The sequence below is a fragment of the Danio rerio genome, chromosome 7 (assembly GCF_049306965.1).
Source record: "Danio rerio strain Tuebingen ecotype United States chromosome 7, GRCz12tu, whole genome shotgun sequence".
NCBI classification, from domain to species: domain Eukaryota; kingdom Metazoa; phylum Chordata; class Actinopteri; order Cypriniformes; family Danionidae; genus Danio; species Danio rerio.
In genome coordinates this window covers 64,999,924-65,022,018 of record NC_133182.1, presented here as the reverse complement: position 1 = coordinate 65,022,018, position 22,095 = coordinate 64,999,924, and the positions used below count along the sequence as shown (strand labels likewise).

The 22,095-nt window shown below is 43.8% G+C and overlaps 2 protein-coding genes across 5 annotated transcripts in view; both read right to left on the bottom strand.

The window, feature by feature from the left end:
- stim2b (stromal interaction molecule 2b) overlaps positions 1-22,095 on the bottom strand; it is an 860,843-nt gene that overhangs the window by 467,256 nt on the left and 371,492 nt on the right. The gene's annotated exons all lie outside the window — the stretch shown is intronic.
- The window catches only part of tdrd7b (tudor domain containing 7 b), a 55,548-nt gene continuing 44,822 nt past the window's right edge, over positions 11,370-22,095 (bottom strand). For 3 of the 4 annotated variants that reach the window (XM_001922996.9, XM_073905941.1, XM_073905940.1), the window contains exons 12-15: positions 20,468-20,578; positions 19,118-19,632; positions 14,660-14,820; positions 11,372-12,777 (exon numbers count right to left, since the gene is read on the bottom strand). In XM_001922996.9, coding sequence (XP_001923031.4) covers positions 12,557-12,777; positions 14,660-14,820; positions 19,118-19,632; positions 20,468-20,578 — 1,008 coding nt within the window. In that variant the 3' untranslated portion in view covers positions 11,372-12,556. Of the gene's footprint in view, positions 12,778-14,659; positions 14,821-19,117; positions 19,633-20,467; positions 20,579-22,095 lie in introns of all 4 variants that reach the window. The other variant, NM_001353929.1, reaches the window with a different exon arrangement.

The window sequence follows — 22,095 nt, the reverse complement described above, 5'->3', positions numbered from 1 at the left end:
CGCAAGGCTGCCGTGAGAGCGCATCGGCTGCACGGTTGAGCTTGCCTGAATATGAATGGCGTGCAGCGATTTCAGCCGCGGATGACTCCAGAGGAGCAGACGGCGGGCGAGCTGAGACATGCGGCGAGAGCGCATACCCCCTATACGGCTGATATACGCCACCGCCGCCGTACTGTCCGTCCTGACCAGCACGTGTTGCCGCTCCAACACCGGAAAAAAACGGTGGAGAGCGGGGAACACTGCCAACAGCTCCAGGCGATATGCCAATGCAACTGGGTACCTTTCCACAGGTCCGCAGCCGCATGCCCGCAACGCACAGCCCCCCAGCCCGTGTTGGAAGCGTCTGCTGAAACGACAACAAGACTGGACGCCTGTTCTAGAGACACCCAGGCCTGTAGGAACGAGGGGTCGCTCCAAGGGCTGAGGGCGCGGCGACACAGCGCAGTAACAGAGACTCGGTGTGCGCGCGCGTGCCATGCGCGTCTGGGGACTCGATCGTGAAGCCAGTGCTGAAGTGGTCTCATATAGAATAATCCGAGCGGCATGAAGCGGCTGCGGATGCCATATGCCCCAGGAGCCTCTGAAATTGTTTCAGTGGGACCACTATTTTACTGTCGAGCTCTCTCAGACAGTACAGCATCAGCTGAGCGCGCTCTCCGGAGAGGCGCGCTGCCATGGTGACCGAGTCCAGCTCCAGCCCGAGAGAAGAGATCCTCTGCACGGGGGCGAGTTTGCTCTTTTCTCGGTTGACCTGAAACCCCCACAGGTGGAAGTGCCAGAGCACTTTGTCTCTGTGCATAATCAACTCTGTGCATAATCAAAAGAGAGGGCAATTCAACCAGTCGTAAAGAAATTGAGTATGCAGATGCCCGCGAGCCGAAGGGGCGCTGAGGCACCCTCCGCGGGCTTGGTGAGGACCCGCGGAGACAGAGAGAGCCCGAAGGGGAGGGCTTTGTATTGCCAAGCTCGACCTTCAAACGCAAACCGCAGAAACTGTCGGTGGCGAGGAAGAGTGGAGACATGGAAATACGCGTCCATCAGGTCTAATGCTGCAGACCAACCCAGAGGACGAACGCACCGGAGGATGCGCTTCTGCGTGAGCATTCTGAACGGCAGCTTGTGCAGGCAGCGGTTCAAAACGCGCAGATCTAGGATTGGCCGTGACCCACCGCTCTTTTTGGGCACGATGAAGCGTGGGCTGTAAAACCCGCTCTCCATCTCGGCTGGAGGGAGCGGCTCGATTGCATCCTTCGCCAGGAGGACAGCAATCTCCTCTCGCAAGACAGGGGCGGACAGGGGGCTGACCCTGGTGAATACACACCCGTGACTTGGGGGGCCGTTTCGCGAACTGAATCGCATAGCCGAGTCTGATTGTGCGTATGAGCCACCGCGAAGAGCTGGCCCGCGCTAACCAGGCAGGCAGAGCTCTCGCTAATGGACTCATCGCTACAATCGCTGACGTACCAGCAGTGGGGCAGCGCGGAGTGGGTGTGCTGATCCGGGAAGCTCGCGGGTCCCACGGAAAAGCTGGAGGTGAGATATTTGCTCTCACTCCAAACCCGAGCTCCGGAGGGGAGGCTCGAGGGGTGGGAGAAAGGAGACCGTCCTCCCAGCGCTCGTGAGCCACTGGCGAAACGCACCGAATCTGCAAGCTAGAAAGCATAGCGTCCCAGACTGGCAGATTTCGGGCTGTCACATCTGGGGAAGTGAAAAGTGCCCTTTCATAATGTTTTCATGGCAGTAAAAAGTGCCGTTGGAAATGGGGCCCCGCCCTCCAGCGGGGAAAGAGCAAGTTCCCTCTTCTCCAGATGGCCTGTCCCAGGGGCGCTTCGCGGTCCGTTGCCGGACTTAGCGGCGTTCTGGGCAGGGGGGCTGCCTGCTTCCGAGGTGCCCGACGCGCTCGCTTCGCCTTAGGCGTGTGCGGGGGCGGAGCAGCTCTCGTAGGCGGACGCCTTCGGCGAGGAGCAGGTATGAATGGCACGGCGGGCGGAGCGGGCTACGGACCGCCGATAAGACATCACCCACCAACTGCTCTCTCACCGCCTTGAATTCCTGGGTGAATTCACAGACAGTGTCGCCGAACCTGGCTGGGGATATGGGGAAGTCAAGAAAGCGGACTTTGTCGACTTTGCGCATATCAGCCAGGGGTGGCGCTCCTGGACCACTAATGTGGACATCGTCCTCCCCAACGCACACGCAGCGGACTCAGTAGTCCGAAGAGCTAAGTCGGCGGCGGTGCGAAGCTCGTAAGCCTGGGTTGGACCCACCCTCGTGCAGCTCGGCCAGCGCCTGCGCTTGGTAGCGCTGGTAGGTGGCTATCGCATGCAAGGCGGAAGCAGCCTGGCCCGCAGCTATGTAAGCTCTAGCCCCGAGGGAGGTAGATAACTTACAGGCTTTGGATGGGAGACGAGGCGGACCCCGCCAAGAAGAGGCGCCGCGCGGATTTACCGCCATCGCGCACTCAACCTGAGGAATCGCCACATACCCCCTGGCTGTTTCACCGTCAAGAGTGGTTAGGGTGGAGGAACACGCAGCACGAGCAGAAAAAAGTGCTTTACAAGACCGCGTGAGCCTACTGTGCACCTCCGGGAAGAAGGGAACGCCCCTCTAGTCGGTCCGGCCGCGGAGCTGGGGGATAAACCATCTCCAACCCACGGCCGAAGCAGCCCGGGAAAGCACGGCTAACATGTCCGTTTCAGGATCCGTAGTGACAGCGCTCACCAGCCCGAAGGGGGCGAGCGGGTCTGGATCATCATCGGACAATGAAAGCCCACCCTCCGATGCCGCGGTGGACATCTGGTCTCCGGTGTCATCGGGCGTAAGGGCTACCATCTGTTAGACGGATCGCTTCCTCCGCCCGAAGCTTGGATGGAGCGCTTAGAGGAGCGGGAGGTCCGCGGGCCCGTGGGCGACGGATTATCTCTCGCTGAAACCCTCAGATCTGCCCGAGTGCCCGCTGCAGAGCAGGGGACAACTGGGGTGGTTCGCCTTTTTGCAAAGGCTAACCGCGATCTTGCGCAACAGTCATGGCATCGCAATGACGACATGAACTGCCCGCGAGCAGCGCATTAACATGCTGGACCCCCAGACATGTAACACAGTGCCCGCGCCCATCATCCGAGGACAGGAAACCACCGCATCCAGAAACGCACAGTCGGAGCGCCGTCCTGATAAGGACGTGCTGCACGACTGTGTTGCTCTTTCTGTGAAGTTTGCAACTTTATACGCACCGCTCTGGAGGACCGGACCCAAAGAACGCCAGGCAAGGGAGAAACCCAGCTCGACCGTCTGCCACTGCGTGTACACACTCTGGACCGGGAGAATGCTCTCGTTCGCTCAGAATCGCTGGTCACAGCAGGAGGAACCCTCATCGACTCGATCAGAAAGTCTCTGAAGCGAAAAGGATAGCGTCTGCTGCGCCAGGTGAGCTTATATACTCAGTTGATTGCTTATGCCGCTCACCTGCGCAGGCTTGCGCTGCCAATTCATTCTTAATTGGCCCGTTCAATACTCTTTCAGACGAGTAGCTTCTGAACCGAACCTCCCAATGCGTGGATTTTACAATCAAATCCACTTATAGTGCTGAAGTTCCCCCCGAAGGGGAACCGCATTTCACTTCGTCCGTGACAATCCCCCGCTCTTCACTTTCGTCATTCGTCTGCAACACCCCTCCCTTCCCCCCAAGCTCTCCACTTTCGTGCGCAACCCCTCTCCATCCTCGAGTAACATACAGGGACCTCGCAATTTACAAATTAAGCACTGCTCGTAGTGTATGAGTGTCTGTGTGTGAATGAGTGTACGGGTGTTTATATAATGCCTCATTCACAATTGCAGTGACTTTGTAGCTGTCTGTCGCTCTGGGTGGCGATCTGCTGCAAGCGCAGCTCTGTGTGGGTCTACAGCACTGAGAATAGAGTGGAGGAACTATGACATCAGTTTGTAAGCAAAAAAACCAGAAGCGAGTTAGCATTTTAGAAGTTCCGGTTCCCTCGTCCCAAAGTCAATGGGTATTTCGAATGGGATTTCGATTGTATCACTTAATGTTTGTGGCTAACACAAACTCAAGATACTTTTACGTTTTATTCTACGACATAAAACACATGTTACGTCTAGGCTTGGGGCGATAACAGTTTTCAAGGTATAATGCAGTTTGGAAAAGTCAAGGGGCTCTATTTTGACGATCCATGCACAAAGTGCAAAGTGCAGGGCGCAAACGCATTCAGGGCGTGTCAGAATCTACTTTTGCTAATATAAGGACGGAAATATCCGCTTTGCTCCACGGCGCATGGTCTAAAAGGGTTGAGCGAATTTTCTTAAGTTAAAGGCGTGTTTTGAGAATAAACCAATCAGAGTCTCATCTTCCATTCCCTTCAAGAGTCAGTTGCATGATAGGGCCCAAGGTTTTAAAACCACCAACATTTCTGCAATACTGTTCCTAAGGCATGTGTAAGATTTTTTTATTTACTTTTTGCAGCTTTTTAGGAAAACAGTTTCGCCAGCTGAAAAGATATCCAAAGATGCTGTTTTAATATAATGTAATGTGTATTTTTATATAGTGGATTTATTGTGTATGGCCATACACCTAAAGCGCTTCACAATCATGAGGGGGGTCTCTCCACACCACACCCAGTGATGCGACGGCTGCCACAGGACACAGGAACACACACCAGCTATTGGTGGAGTGGAGAGACAGTGAGTATATGAGTATAGTAAAGAAATCTGCGTTTTTGAAACTAATGAAGACAGCAGCCTGACATGTTTACTGCTCCAAAATATTTTTCATTTTTCTCAAAATAAAATATATTGTGTTCAAAGGGGAAAAAAGTTTGTTTTTTTTCAGGGTGTCTGCATGGTCTTAAAATGTCTCAAATTTCAAAAACTAAATTTAAGGCCTTAAACAAATTCACTGAAATATGCTGTTGTGCATACTTTTAAATGGGTCAGAATTTTCCTTAATTGTCCATGTAAAGCGATAGCCAATCAGTACAACCAAAACATCCATCTAAAAAGCAAAATGGTTTATTTGTCTTCCTTACATCCTTACAATAACATTTGTTTAAAAGTTTGATTAAATAAATGACAGCATTTTAAAATAATCTAGAAGTTAAAGGTGTAGTTACCCTCAAGATATCTATTAACCTTGATTTAGACCTAAGAATTCTGAAGATATTTTCAAGAGTTGGCTGACTAGGCTGATGATTGATTATAAAGCTTGTTTGGCATGCTGTCCTGGGAGAGACCTGAGCTCATGAGATCCTCCAGCCTGGGGCTTCCTTCAGTTTGCAAGGCGAGAGGGGCGTTTGAGCTGTGGTAGATCTTGAGAACTTCCCTGCTGTAGTAGGTTATAGACAGATAGTGATTGCTCTTATGAGATAACTACTTACTAGGAGCATGTCAACGGTGCCGATTTGGATTAGTCAATTAAATTGCATGTTTTTTCATGGTGGGAGGAAACCGGGGAACCCAGGGGAAACCCACGTGAGCACATGGAGAATGTGTAAACTTCACACAGAAATGTCGGCTGGCTTGGTAAGGAATAGAACCAGTGACATTCTTGCTGTAAGGCAACAGTGCTAACCACTGGGCCACCGTGCCACCCATCTAGGAAAGGAGGAGTAGCTGTTGAAGGGGGGATTCTTTAACACGAAGATGGCTATCATATGGAACTAAGAGTGCTTTCACACCTAGACTTTTGTTTCAGAACCTGTCTTGTTTGCCCAGTTTGCGTGTTTGTTTAGCATTTGCAAATCCAGCAATCGTGCTCAGACCTGCGCCAAAACAATCGGTCCGAGATCGCCTGAAAGAGGTGGCCTCGGCTGGATTAAAACAAACTCTGGAGCGGATCGATTGTAGTGAGAAAGCGATATGATCCGAGTCTGGCTATGTCACAGTGTGTTTGGATATGTAATAGGCATACGGCAATATTAAGAGAGAATTATGAGTAGGGCTGAAGGTCATTCCAGTCATCCCAAGTCTCCCAGAAGTTCCGGGAGTCTCCCGGATGCCCGCAAACGAGTGATAATCACCCGGAAATCACGCGTCTCCCTCCCGGTCCTCATATACGTCACTCTCAACCCTCCCTACCGCATCCCTCCTCGCTCTTCAGACATGTCGCACACACCCTGTCAAATATATATATGCTTGATTTGACACTATTTAAAATATGTGGCTAAGAAATAACTCAATTTTAATTTTAATTGGGCAAGTAAAATAAAAATCCACTGGTTATTACAGATAAATATTATTTTCCCTGTGAAATTCTGAAATTTCATTTGATAATGTTCTTAAAAAGTCTTAAATTTGACGTGTTGAAACCTGCAGAAACCCGGTTTTACTCAGACATTTAAAAAAAGAATATATTTTGGAGCAGTAATCACAATACCGACAAACCGTCAAATTGTAATATTTTTATCCAAGGTTATCATATACGGTCAGAATCTTATAGCGGCCCATGCCTAGTTATGTCACACTCTTGATTTTTAAATCGGTTACGCTACTTTAAAAAGACGGTTGCTTCAAGAGTTCACACTTAGCTGATAATCAATAAAGCGTTTTTGGCATGCTGTCCCGGGAGAGAGCCCTGAGCTCGTAATATCCTCGAGCCCGTACAGGGCTCAGGTTGTATTGGGTGATAATTTGTTTAAGTCGATTGGCTATGGTTTATGTTTTTGGACGGTGGGAGGAAACCGGGGAACCCGGGGAAAACCCACGCAAACACGGGGAGAACACACTCCACACAGAAACACCAACCGGCCCGATGGGTTGGACTGGCGGTGTTCTTGCTGTGAGGCAACAGTGCTAGCCACTGGGCCACCGTGTCGCCCGATCAGAAAAAGTGGGAGGATGTAGGGGTGGAAAGGGGGGGAGCTTCAAGACGAAGATAACTGGAGTGAAAAACTCAGGTTATTTATAATGCTTTCGTAGTCATCTAATGGGGCTGATTACGGAGTTAACAAGGAGCCAGCCATGTTGATTATAAGCACGTGATCCTCTCAAAATTAGTTTATGAATAAACCACACTAAATGAGACCACATGCGATGTCGGAGACATTATACGCCATCAAGATGAACTGGTCTGGAACGCAGCCCACTTGCGTAGGGCATTTGGATTTGTCTTTTATTTTTATACATAGTTTGTAGAACTGGAAATGTCATTCACTAAGGTAAGCATATATTAAATAATTGAATTTCTTAAATGTGTCTTTTAATACTATGTAGGCACATTTATAAAACATACAGTACGAGTTTTAAACTTTTACAACAACCGTAAAGCAAAACAAATGTATTTCCAATGTAAAAACTAAGAGGCACATAGGTCTATACAGATGTTTTTGCTTATTTATTAGTTTATAATATATAGCGTGGAGTATTTAATACTCTAAATCGAGAGATTCAATCTTTTGTCATGGACCATATTTCTAAAAATAAGTTTGTTGTGTTCTCCATTTGCTTCTTGCACCAGTAAAGTAAGTCTTTAACAGGGTAATGCTGACGGATTATACTGACTTGGGGTGCTCGTTTGTTACTTTTATAGCCTAATGTTAGCTTTTTAGTTTTTTTGTTTGCATTTAAGATCCAAAAGTGCTCAAAGTTGTATTTTCATGTGAGGATTAAGCTGTTGGACAAACGTCTAGGTGTAATGAACAATGTTTGTACACAGAGCTTATTATATGCAGTCTTTGAAAAGCCTATAATAAAATCCTATAGGGATTTGAACAAGGGAGCCAGCTTTATGCTTAGCAGCTGATTGGTCTACAAAGTGACGTCATAGTTCCTCCATTATATACAACCGGCCTCTGAGCTAGCAAAGAGAAAATCATGTAAGCCCTACTGGTATTCCTATTGGCTGTCGCTCAAGAAAGTCACTCTTCATTTGCATAAAGTTGAAAGATTCTTAACATTGTCACATCGCTAGACATGCCCACCTAGTCGCCAACATTCGCTGTCACTCAGAAGTCGCTCACTCTCCATTGAAATGAACGGTCGTTTGCCGTTTTGCCGATGCGAGTCTCTTGAATGTGAATGAGGCTTAAAGGATGATTCATAAGGTGCGTCCCAAATTGCATTCTTATTCTACACCATTTTGTAGTATAAATAGTGTAAGTAATGTGGTCACACTTAAAACTATAATAAGTGCACTTTAATTACCAGGATGATGCACTCATTCAATCGGTAAAATGGAAGTGTGGATTGATAGACACTTCACACATTCAACAGCCGCTGTTTTGCTCACGTAGCGTGAGTGGCGAAGCTATCAGGCACTCATGTTGGATTGCTTTATTTATTTTAAATAAACACTGGGGTACCTCAAGGCTCTGTTCTTGGGCCACTTCTCTTCTCCATCTACACATCATCTCTAGGACCAGTCATCCAGAGACATGGATTCTCCTACCACTGCTATGCTGATGATACCCAGCTATACCTCTCTTTTCATCCTGATGATCCCTCGGTTCCAGCTCGTATCTCAGCCTGCCTGTTGGATATTTCACACTGGATGAAAGATCATCATCTTCAGCTGAACCTCGCAAAAACGGAAATGCTTGTAGTTTCTGCCAACCCGACTCTACACCATAACTTTTCAATCCAGATGGATGGGGCAACCATTACTGCATCCAAAATGGTGAAAAGCCTTGGAGTAACGATTGATGACCAACTAAACTTCTCTGACCACATTTCTAGAACTGCTCGATCGTGCAGATTTGCACTCTATAACATCAGAAAGATCCGACCCTTCTTATCTGAACATGCAGCTCAACTCCTTGTTCAAGCTCTTGTTCTCTCCAAACTGGATTACTGCAACTCTCTACTAGCTGGGCTTCCAGCTAACTCTATCAAGCCTCTCCAACTGCTCCAGAATGCAGCAGCACGAGTTGTCTTCAATGAACCTAAACGAGCACATGTCACTCCGCTGCTAGTCCGTTTGCACTGGCTGCCAGTTGCTGCTCGCATCAAATTCAAAACTCTGATGTTTGCCTACAAAGTGACTTCTGGCCTAGCACCTTCTTATCTGCACTCACTTCTGCAGATCTATGTGCCCTCCAGAAACTTGCGTTCTGTGAATGAACGTCGCCTCGTGGTTCCATCCCAAAGAGGGAAGAAATCACTTTCGCGAACGCTCACGCTCAATCTGCCCAGTTGGTGGAATGAACTCCCTAACTGCATCAGAACAGCAGAGTCACTCGCTATTTTCAAGAAACGACTAAAAACTCAACTATTTAGTCTCCACTTCACTTCCTAATCTGCAATTGCCTCTTTAAATATCACGGTAACTGTACAAAAAAAAAAAAAAAAAAAAATACTAATACTACTAATACTTCCCTTCTTAGACTTTACAGACCTGAAACTTGCCTTTAGTACTTATTCATTGTTGCTCTTAGTTGTGTAAATTGCTTCCTTGTCCTCATTTGTAAGTCGCTTTGGATAAAAGCGTCTGCTAAATGACTAAATGTAAATGTAAAATGTAAATTTTAGATTGTGAACACAAAATTCTCCCTCTAGAGTGATTATACCACCTCCCGATGGTGAATGTGGTTATACAGGTCAGGTCTTAGCGGAAGCTCTGTGATTGGTCAACTTTGTAGCTGTGACCAGTGTGGGCGGGACTGAGAGTTGTGCGAATCCACTTGAATGAATGTTTACAAATGTGGAGTCCCGTTAAGGAGCTTTTGTTTTTGTTCACCTTATGATCTAATCCTGTTTATATGAAATAAGCTGCTGCAGGTTTGAACTACCAGAACTGTTGCTAAGATTACAACTCTGATGAATTTTGAAAAACAAAATGATCCTGGATCATGTCAAATCGTCTAAATATAAATCCAGCTAACAGAGAAATCCATGTATGAAGGATGGACCCCAATAAAGGAACCAAAAAAATGTAAAAAAATAAATAAAATAAAAATAAATATAAATACAAATTCATCTGACTTCAGGGATTTAACTGTAATCATAGGACACCAAAAACACATCTTGTGCCAAAAAAAAAAAAAAAAAGATTGCAAAAATGACTGCCTAACCTGACATGGCAGACATTGGTGAACAATGTGTTTACTATTTGCTTGTGTGTCGCTCTGCTTACTCCAGCGATAATCAAGCAATGCAGTTGTAAACGCATACCCTGGCCAGAGGTGGGAGAGAAGACACTGGGCGAACAAAGGCATAATTAAGTTTACTGGTGCACAAAACTGGTCTTGGAGCTTCATTTAAGTACTGTTTAACCACTGATCACATTAAATGCTTTTGGTTATTTTAGGAACACGAACGGAGGATGAGAGAACTCTCTAAATTCACCTAAAATATTTACCTAAATTTAATGACTATAGTATAAGAAGGGATGATTTAGAAAAAAAAAAAAAAACACTTTTCATTCACAATAAGACCAGAAATGTGTGTTAACAACATTGTTTTTATTTTTAAATCATAACGATGTAGGAAATCTATGTGATGAGACATGAGAGCCGCGTGATGTGCGGTGAGGTTTGTGGCTCTTTCAGTCAGATTTACAAACATATCCACTCAATATATTTGCAAATACCAGGGCTCAATTTGTACTGGAACACGCTGGATCCGGAATCTCTGAAATCTGATCTGGAACCTCATTTTACTGATCCCCCTCCTCAACCAACCCGCTGTTCACTTTTACTTTCACTTTCTTCCGCGACTCCCCCAACCCACTTCACTTTCATCTGCGACAACCATCTGCAATCAAACACACACAGCACCATGGCGGACTCTCTCTCTGAAACACTATATTGTTAAACCGGCAGCTCCTATTCATATTACACCAGAGTAACCGACCGCTACCACGTTTTATTTGGAAATTTATTACAGCGCCGCAAGAAATCTGGAAAAATAGCTGCGGGAAAGCAGACCTCTAGTGTATGGCCATTTGCAATAAATGAACTTATTAAATAAACTTTAATAAGTGTATGTGGTGTGATTCGGTTGTATTCAAAGTAGACACAGTGTACGATTTTTTTCTGATGTTTTCATGGGTTTTTTTTTTTGGACAAAGCTGTTTTGACCTTGAATCATGTTTTGCACATGAGTCATGATTTATATTGTAATTCCTGAACTGTACAATAAAAGCTGTTGCTATTAAAGGGAAAACATTGTATTTTTGCATGTATTTTTCAACATTTAAAATTTGATTTTTTTTTAATAGTTACAATTTATTAAAATCTGCTGAATTGGATAGCTACTTATTTAGATATTATGTTAGTTGACATCTGAAATCATTCAGAACAAATTTCATTTTCAGAATGGACCAATTTCGAGAGAAGAAAAAGAAGAACTTTATTTAATGACTATAGTATAAGAAGGGATGATTTAGAAAAAAAAAACACTTTTCATTCACAATAAGACCAGAAATGTGTGTTAACAACATTGTTTTTATTTTTAAATCATAACGATGTAGGAAATCTATGTGGCTGAACATAAGTGACCTACTTTTTTTAACCAAAAATTTGTTCCACTTTTATCACTAAAGTATTAAGCATCTGTACTTAAAACATCTACATGCCAACACAAGTTTATCTTTCAAGTTTCAGCATATTCAGGTAATAAAACTTTTGAGTTATTTCTTTTAAAACACATTGGATCGCCACATTGTAGCAAACCCCAAACATTTCAAGCCTCCACTAAACTATTAGTAAGACACAAAGAAAATATGTAAACTAAATAAATAATCCTAAAACCAGAGCTCATACACACACGTCTCAAGCACGAGGAGCTTTTGTCTTTTAAACTCCGAAAAGCTAATTCATGTAAACATTTTTTAAACGACACACTATAGACTTAGTGCAAGATATAGCATTGTGCATTGTCTCTTTTGGACTATATAAACTAGTTAAGTGGCAGCTTTGTAACATGCTATGGTTGAAACATGAAGCTTGCCACATCATCTGGACAGTCAAACTTATATAATGTATTCTGACGATTTTGAAATAGATTGTAGAATATGATTGGCTGCATCCAATTTTGGTACAGCTGAAGTGAATATGATTAACTGTAGGTGGTGTTAAAGATTAGCAATTGAACACAACTGTTTTGTGTTAGAGGAATAGTTCATCCAAAATGAAAACTCTGTCATCACTTACTCACCCTTTACTTGTTTCTTTCTTCTGTTAAACAAAAAAGAAGACAATAAGAAGCTAAAAACCTCTAACCATTGACTTTCATAATAGGAAAAACAAATACTATGAAAGTCAACAGTGACAGCTTTTTTCAGAATGTTTAACAAAAGAAAGAAGAGTGAGTAAATAATGACATAACTGCCATTTTTTGCTTGAACCATCCCTTTAAAGCAAAGGCAATAGCTGATAATAATGCATTAAACTGACACTGCTATCAAAGAGCATAAAACAATATGCTAATTTAACATATAATTAGCTATAAATTGCAATACTTCCATCTAAAAGTTGGACTTTTAAACTCTATATTTCACATTTGCTTACGCAGACACACGCCCAAGCTACATTTGTAAAAATAAATCATTAATTCTATAGAATACTAATATAACCTAATGAGAACCTTTCAAGAACACTCTATGCTAGAACTTCTACGCTGTCTTGGTCATCTCATCAGTGAATTCAGCCATGATATCATGCAACCAAATGTCCCGTTCCTCTTGTGAAGTGTCCACCAAGTAGATCATCACCTTACGTTCCCAGGGCTGTGACGCCTCCTGCACGGATTCCAGTTGGGCAACCAGCGGTTTCTTCTCAACGTGGTTCCTGAACACAATGGAGGCCTCCTCGGACCACTGCCTGGGTTTCAGACCTGGAAAGATCAGAAACATCTTCAGATATACTCCAAAGTCAATACCAAAATGAATCTATTGCATTTGGAATAAGGGCTGCAAGGTGTGTATGTGTGAGTGTGTATGGATGTTTCCCAGTGGTGTGTTGCAGCTGGAAGGGAATCCGCAATGCAAAACATATACAGGATAAGTTGGCGTTTCATTCCGCTGTGGCAACCCCAGATTAATAAAGGGACTTAGCCAAAAAGAAAATGAATGAATGAATATCAAAAGTAGTTGACACTTTATTAAACTTTCAGTACCATGAATGCGGTACGACATTGACAGGGACTTTAACCAGCTTATGGAAAGTACAAGTGATAGTCAAAACGAGACATTGATATTGGTCACCAACTTTATGTCCTGAATGCTCTTTAAGTCAGGATTGAATTTAAATATATTCAAATACTAGCCACTTTATACTTTTTTTACTTGCTGATGAAAATGTTTAGTCAATCAGTTACAATGACAGCCAACAAGTAAATGCTAGAGGACCTGCTGAAACAACCTGTTCATGTTAATTGGGGAACATATAGCACATTTTACAAATTAAAATTACCTTTCATGCACAATCAACACTAGGGATTGCAAAAAAAGTGTTTAGCTATTAGCATTTCAGTGGGTAAAAATCCTTTACTGGTGCAAGAAGCAAATGGAGAACACAACAAATAAAGCTCAGATCATCTCAACTGGTTTCCTGAACATGACAGTGAGTTGATTTAAAAAGCTAAATTTAAACAGCCTCCACAGTCATTTGATCTCGGTCCAATAGCACAATGTTGGGATGTGCTGGAACAGGAGCTGAGAAAATAAATAATCAGTAGCTTTGTGATGCTAGTAAGTCAATAGCTATGTTTCCATCCAAAAATTTGAATGAACTTTATGCACAAAACTGGATTATTGCATAAAAGACGTGCGAATAAAGCTGCGTTTCCATCCAACAGTCAAATCGAACAAAATCGCCACTTCCTGATTAACTGGTGCCAAATATCAACAGTACAAACTGAATTCGCTGCGATATTAGAAGCTGCATCAATCTTTTCTTCATTTATAAATGACTTGCGCCTCAGAAAGCAATCCTGACATGCAGTGAACACGTGGTGGTGTTTGAAGGTGTCAGACGCAGAGCACAGATGCTGTTGATTCTGGAGGTCATTAATAATATAATAACACTAATACTTAAATGGTAAGGCACTTTATAATGACCAAAATAACATTTCAGATGCTTTACAGTGTGCCCAGCCTGATGGATTGTCCATTTACACACATTTTTATCATCACATGATCTCTTTTAACAAAATCCCATGACCTTTTTTAATGCACATGCTGGAGTTTGTGCGGCAAAAGTGTTTTCATCGCAGTTAATGGGAATATTTTCTTATCGAATTAAAAGTTTATCCTACTCAGTTATGCGCACATGGTTTTTATGCAAATTTTCTAAATTTATGCGCATCATGCCACTTCCATTAATATTTTTTTATGCGCATATGCAAAATGTGCCCGTCCAATGCATGACTGTGATTGGCCTTGAAGGTCATCAGTTTACTGCACTTTACCGATGTTTACAGAGTGCAAACACAGACGAGCGATCTACTGATGACTCAACTGATCTTCATGGCTTTAAAATGCTCCAGTGTACCTGTATCTGTGTTTGCACTCTGTGAAGTGCAGTGAACTGATGACCTTCAGGGCCAATCACAGTCATTTCTTTTGAGCACTGGTGAATGCTATGGCAAATCAACTTTGTTTAAGAACGCCATCAACAGCACTCAAATGTTAGCGGGAAATGGACGTTTTTAAAACTTCAGTACCAGGATAACACTAGTACAGCAAGAAATTGTACAACAGGAAAATTATATGTACCTGCTAGTTGAGCAGTAATGGCCTGGAAGGGGAGCTGGCAGAACTCCTGGGTGAGGGGCCGGAGCTTGGTGCCGCTCACCAGTTCATGCTTGCCATAGTCCAGCTGAAACACTGACACCAGACCATTGGTCAGGACACCTTTTACCAGTACACGGTACCAACTGCAAATAAAACACAGAATGAGTGGTCACACAAAACACATCTAATACCCCAGTGCACTTTCATGTCCTGGAGAGCTGGTGTCTTGCACAGTTTATTTTTCAACCCCTATTAGACACACTTGAACCAGCTAATCAAGCTCTACTTGCATACTAGAAACTTCCTGCCAGGTGTGTTGCAGCTAAACTCTGCAGAACGCCAGCCGTCCAGGATTGAGTTTGGGAATCCATTGTTTACACATTTCTGTTGGTAGTCTATCTAGATCAGCGATGGGCAAAATCTGTCCTAGAGTGTCCAACCTTCTTCAACACACCTGCTTGTAGCTTTAGAGTGATCTTGAAGACACTAATTAGCTTGTTCAGGTGTTTGATCAGGGTTGGAGCAAAATCGGAGCAAGACACCAGCCCTCCGGGACAGGGGTTTGCACATTCTTGATCTAGAGTCAAGAGCAGTGATGCTCAACCTTGTTCCTGGAGATCTACTTCAGTGTAGAAATCAGCTCCAACCCAAATCAAACACACCTTGGCCAATTATTTAGGACCTGAATAGCTGTAAAGTGTTTTGAGTGCCCTATAAATGTAATGAATTGTTACCTATAATTATCTTTTGTTTGCCATTAAACTGCTGACTGCTGCTTGTATATTCTCTCAATAATAATTTGTTTTCTTGTTTTAGGTCAACTGGGCGCACAAAAAAGATCATCTCCAAACAGGTGCTGGTCCTTTATTAATCTTCCTTAGGCTATGTATAGTTTTCACCTTCTTTGTGAACATGCAGCTTCCTTCACGGTTGTCTTGACATGCTGATTGGTAAGTTATTGCTGTCATCATTTCTTTACAAAATAGACATTTAAATGTTATAGGAAACAATCTACCTAGAACAAGGGCACAAATTATTATATAGGGAGTACACTTCATTTAAAACAAGGGGATGAATTAGAAGTTACAATAAATCATGAGAACTATATAGTAAATCTAGGGAATGTCCTGTTTACATACATACCCACGTTCCCAGAATAGGGAATGCAGACGTGTATCTAGTAACAGACTATAGGATTATACCAGATGACCAATCACTCTGAAGAGTAAGAAAACAGGCCAATGAATGCCGAATGAATTGGTGGAGCTCAGCTTTACAGCTGTCAGCGATTAGCCATTAGTGGGATATATCAGCTGGCGGCTGAGAAGTGAGCATTGGAGTTTTTGCCTGTTGAAGAAACGATCACAGCAGCTAAGCCTGTTATGCTCATTCCAATGTCCCCTAGGCCCTTTATTTATCATTAAATTAGAATAATTAGAAAATGTAGATTGGGGTCGTAAATGTGTTTTTACCTAGCAAATATAGACTAGGGATTTTAGAAATACGACAGTACATTGGAAAAGGGTGCCATTCCCCGAAAGGAAAGGAATGCTGTGGAGGACACCTGCTACCCAAGAGGGGAGACTTGATGGCATTAAGAACATACAGTATGTACTAGCCCGATGAAGGGGGAGTGGTACATATCATAAGCTGGTTAGCGGGTAAGGAAGACACGGGTCTGCCTGATCAGGGGGAACACTCCGTGGCTGAATAAGCGTATGGGGTCAACATGGGGGACCCCGCATAGCTGGCATCAAACCTCAGCATGTGGGAAGGCTAATACAGGCATAGACATCATACTGAGCCAAGTCGGGTGCTGGGGGCCTCAAAGAAATTCTTTAGGGCTAGCCAAGCGGGAAACTAGCAGAATAAAAAGAACATAAGCGAGGGCGATGGCATAAACTAACAAGTGGACCAATCTCTCCTATGATACGGCACTTCCCTTCTGCCAGTCATAAGAGAAAAGAGCTGCTTAGAGATGTGTCACACAAAGCACAGTGCACGGACATGACAATGAAAGGGCCGGGTCTGCCTCCTTTGCAGAAAGCACTTGCAGGTTTACTACCTTATATTAAAAGGGTGGAAGGAACCTTGGCACACAGCTGAACAGGCTCTCGGGTAAACATGAGAATAGGCTGTTCTGAATTTCTGAACAAATGCCACCAGAATCTAAACCCTCCTGAATTATACCAACGCGACAAGCAGAGCTGTCTTGGAGTGGCTTAACAGACCTAACCATATCCACTGAGGCTAGAGAGATCCCAATAGGGCAAGCGAAGGGGGTGGGGATGGAATTAACCATCTCGCGCCACGCACCTCTGGACAAAAAACTTATAGATACTGAATCGAGTGGCTTAACAGACCTAACCATATCCACTGAGGCTAGAGAGATCCCAAGAGGGCAAGCGAAGGGGGTGGGAATGGAATTAACCATCTCGCGCCACGCACCTCTGAGGAACCAGCTGATGAAGTTATGCTTTTCCAGCGCGCTACCATCAGCCTCCCCACAGAGAGTGGGGATGGCAGCACGCCAAAAACCTTCAGTGTGAATGGTGACAGACTGTGATCCAGCTATCCTGAAGAAAAAAAAAACACATCACTAATCTGGCATTTCTGAGCTTCTTCTCAGAGGGAAGCAACATGGCTCTGGCCATGAGATACACAGATAACCCACCCGCCTTGGACAGGGGACTTAGTTCATCCCTCCAGGTGGCGGGGCCCACCACCTGAGGAATAGCTTCGTACCCACTGTCCACCTCGTCATAAAGGGAGGTGAAGGCGGAAGCACACAAGGACCAGGCGGAGAAAAAATGCCCTCTATGCCAGCATGTGCTCGCTGTGCGCCCCTGGGAAGAAGGGGGCGGTAGCTAGAAGATTCAGCCACAGCCATGTCACTCTGCAGCCCAAGACCGGTTACTCACTGAAGCTAAGCAGGGCTGAGCCTGGTCAGTACCTGGATGGGAGACCACTAGGGAACACTAGGTTGCTGTTGGAAGTGGTGTTAGTGAGACCAGCAGGGGGCGCTCAACCTGTGGTCTGAGTCCTAATGCCCCAGTAAAAGTGAAGGGGACACTACACTGTCAGTGGGCGCCGTCTTTCGGATGAGACGTTAAACCGAGGTCCTGACTCTCTGTGGTCATTAAAAATCCCATGGCACTTCTCGTGAAAAGCAAGGGTGTAACCCCGGTATCCTGGCCAAAGTCCCTCTATCGGCCCATACGATCATGGCCTCCCAATCATCCCCTTCCACTGAATTGGCTCGATCACTGTCTCTCCACTCCACCAATAGCTGGTGTGTGGTGAGCGCACTGGCGCCGTTGTCCTGTGGCAGCCGTCGCATCATCCAAGTGGATGCTGCACACTGGTGGTGGTGTGAAGAGACCCCCCTCATGATTGTAAAGCGCTTTGGGTGTATGGCCATACACAATAAATGCGCTATATAAATACACATTACATTACATTACATTCATCTTACATAAGCCCGCGCATCACACATTCTAGTCATTCCAGCTGGGGGACAAGCCATCTCTAGCCACACTGACTTGAGAACTTGAGCATGACAGCTCGCCCTCTGATGTCACGATGGGCATCTGATCTCTGGTGTCATCAAGCGGTGGTGCGGGCATCCCGGAAGATGAACCGACACAACCACTCGATGCTTAAATGGGGTGCGCTGTGGAGGAGTGGTCCATGGGCCTGGAGGCGATAAATGAACTGTGATCCTCAGATCTGCCCACGTGCTAACCACAGTGCAACAGCCATGGTCTCACAGCGAGTGCATGAGCTGTCTGCGAGCACCGCATCAACATGCTGGACACCCAGACCTGTGATGCAGTGCCCATCATTCGGAAATAAGAACCACTGCATCCAGAAACGCATAGTCAGAACAGCGCCTCGAAAAAGACACGTTGATTGACCATGTTGCTCTCTTAGGGAATTTACTTTTACTTACATAATTTACTTTAATGGAAACTGTTCTTTTGTGCACACCAGCAAAAAGCCCAGGAGACAGGTAATACCAGATCGACCGATGCTGTCCCATCTCCTCCCGCACAGATGAGTAAACTGGTTTCAGACTTGAAATCAGGTTGGCAGATAGAGTGTCTTCAGTTAGTGAAAGGCTCTGAAGCTCACTTCTCAGTCACCAGCTGATATATCCCACTAGCTAACCGCTGACAGCTGTGAAGTTGAACTCCGCCAATTCATTTGGCATTCACTGGACTGTTTTCTTACTTTTCAGAGTGATTGGTCATCTGGTATACTCCCATATGTTACCAGACACACTTTGTAGTTTCCATGAAGGGGAACTAATTAATATAGAGTGCACACAATTTAGCTAAAATATAGGAACAAATGAATAAATTGTATGCACAGTAGTCAAATTTAATAAATGGTGTCTGTGATTTATTCGTTTTTGTGATTTATTCGTTTTTGACTTACTTGTTTTCCACCTTGGCAGCACAGACCTGGTTTTTCTCGACTTTAAGTGCTTTTTCCTCCATTTTATTATAATGCAGAATCATCTCCCCCATCAAAACCACCAGTTTGTACATATCCTGCCACGGCTGTAGCACAAAGTGCCCAGGATGGCATGCCACCGAAACAAACACATCCATATTTTGGCCAATTTCAGGCAGCTCCAATGCTGGTGGAAGAGACAGGCGTTCAGGTGGAGAGCCTGCAGGCGTGCTTTTGCTACCCAGTGGAGGTGAGGTCTTCTTGGGTGTGTGTAGGGCTTTATCCCCTCTGTCAGTCTTGAGGCTGGAGGTCTGGGTGGCGGTTGGGACATTAAGGGATTTTAAAGGCCCTCGGCTGCTTAAGAAAACATCCTTCTGATGGTTCCACAAGTCTGAATCAGCCAACTGCTGGTTTAAACTGCAACTTGTGTCATGGAAGTTCTTGCTGGTAAAGAGATAGACGTGTGCGAGGCGTTTGGTCTCATCCACTTTAGCGATCTAGAAAAAGAGAATGTTAAGATTTAGTGCTGCTTTTTCTGCTGTGAGCATTTCAATATGCATCAAATTGCTTTGAGTGACTTGATATATTATAGTGGAGGCGGCATGGTGGTTCAGTGGTTAGCACTGTCAGATCACAGCAAGACAGTAGCTCATTCGAGTGCCAGCTGGGTCAGTTGTCATTTCTGTATTTCAGCGGTCAAAAGCTGCTGGCGCACCAAGTACTGCCGTCGCCGCGGTATGAATGGCGGCAAAAGGAACACATTGAAGTAGTAACATCTGTAGCTGCGGTGGCCACCATCAGCTGTTCCTCACACGCGCGGCACGGTCAATTTTCAAATGATTTTGTTTTCCTTTGCCACTGTTTAGATTAATACTGAATGTGTGTCGTTGTTATTACTTGAGGTTAGGATTAAGAGTAGAGTAATATGCTGGTGTTTAACTGCATTGCTTTATTGCATTCTGGTATTGGGCTCTCACATACACTGTGAGTACTTCATAACCATGGTAGGCATTTCTCTCTGTCTCGCACTAAACCCAGTTGACCCGTCACAACCGACTGGGTTATTGGACCAAACAGCGCAGATAAGTCTTACGCAAAGGAGGGGTTTGGCAACAAATCAATCACTGAACAAATCATATGAGAGTCGCTGGGATAATTAGGTAAAAATAAATGCATATTATAAGACAACGAAGGTGTTTTTTGACCTTGCATGCATATCAGCCTGTTGATGGAGACCCCCAAAACCAAAATATGATCTTTTGTAATGCATAATAAGGGCTCTTTAAAAACTTTTTTTTGCCCCTCAATGAACAGCATTAGTACTTCACTGGCCTTCAAGCTGCAGTCACTGATGTGCAGAACTGTGTCTCTCAGCCACTGGACAGCATCAGGAGTCCATAAGCCCACGCTGACTGGCAGACCAGCCAGACAACACTTCAGCGCCTGCACAGTCACACAAGCTCACATTTTAATGGCATAAAGATTAAACAAATCAATTCAGTCAAAAATAACCTTGTGTCTACACCATTTTTTGTATTTACAACTAAATGCTGCTATTTTTCAGTATTTATTTTTGAAGGACAGACGAGTAGAACATCCCTTTAAAGGCACAATATGCTGATTTTTTTTCTTTAAAATATCCAAAACTACTAGAACTGTGTAATATATTTTGATTACTTATGTGCTTACATTATCCCAAATGTTTTAAAGATTGTCCAAATCCAGAAAAATAGAACATTTAACTAGTCTCAAGAACCATGTACTGTCACAATGCTAATGTCATCACACTACATTTCTGGTTTGGTTTTATAGAAAATGGAAACACCAAAGATGCTTCAATATGTTGTGTGTTTTATTAGGTGGCACAGAGCAGCATTAAAACAGAACATTTATTTATTATTCCGCTGTGGCGACCCCTGATAAATAATGGGACTAAGCCGAAAAGAAAACGAATGAATGAATGGATAAAAACCAACGCAATTCCATGGCAATTCGTAACTTTTGGATTTAGTGACTTTTGTATTCAAATGTACATTCTGATTTGTACATTTGAATATGATTAGCTTATCTGCTAATGAGGTGGGTGGAGTTTGCGGGCATGCCTCATTTAAAAATTTTTACATTTTCATATGAGCGGAATGAACAAATAAGCCACTTTTCTGATAATATGTAAAATAATAACATGAAATGGGGCTGGATAAAAGAGTGCTGCTCTTCTCCATGTGATTATGAATGGAAAAAAGCGGATATCTGTAGAATAATAAAAGCTCCTCTGCGACAATTGTGTCAGTGCTCTCATTTCACATTGACAGCTTTCAGCTTTACTACTGTGCTTCATACTAAGTCTAAAACGTCTGGCGCAAAAGCATTAAGGGCATGTCCGAATCCACTTTTGCTAATTTAAGTATGGAAAAAATTAGCTCTGCGCTCGGCAAATGGTCTTACAGGGTTGTGCTTATTCTCTTAATGAGTTATCAATCAATCAATCAATCAATCAATCAGTCTCATCTCACATTCTCTTTAGGAGTCAGTTGCATTGCACCATGGTGTACTACTTCTAAATTATATTCTAGTTTCCAGCGAACAATAATAATAAACAATGGACAAAAATAAAAAAGTGTGGTCAAAAAGCTGAGTTATATCCAAACACACGTCCTGTTCTTATGCCCCATATATGGTGATGCAGACGTCTTCAACAGGCAGACAAATCTAAACTTGTTATTATTAAAACAAATATAAATATGTATGAAATAAATAATACTGATAATAATATTTACATTATACAATGCAAATTGTCATTAATAAACTGAAAAAAGACAGGGAGGCATGAAGAAAGCGTGGAGGCAGTGTAAATAATAAAAGTAAACAATAATTTTTGTAACATTTTAATCCTTTAATTTTGTTCATCTGTAAAGATATTTGTGCATTGCTGTGTGTATTAAGACATGTTTAAGCATTTG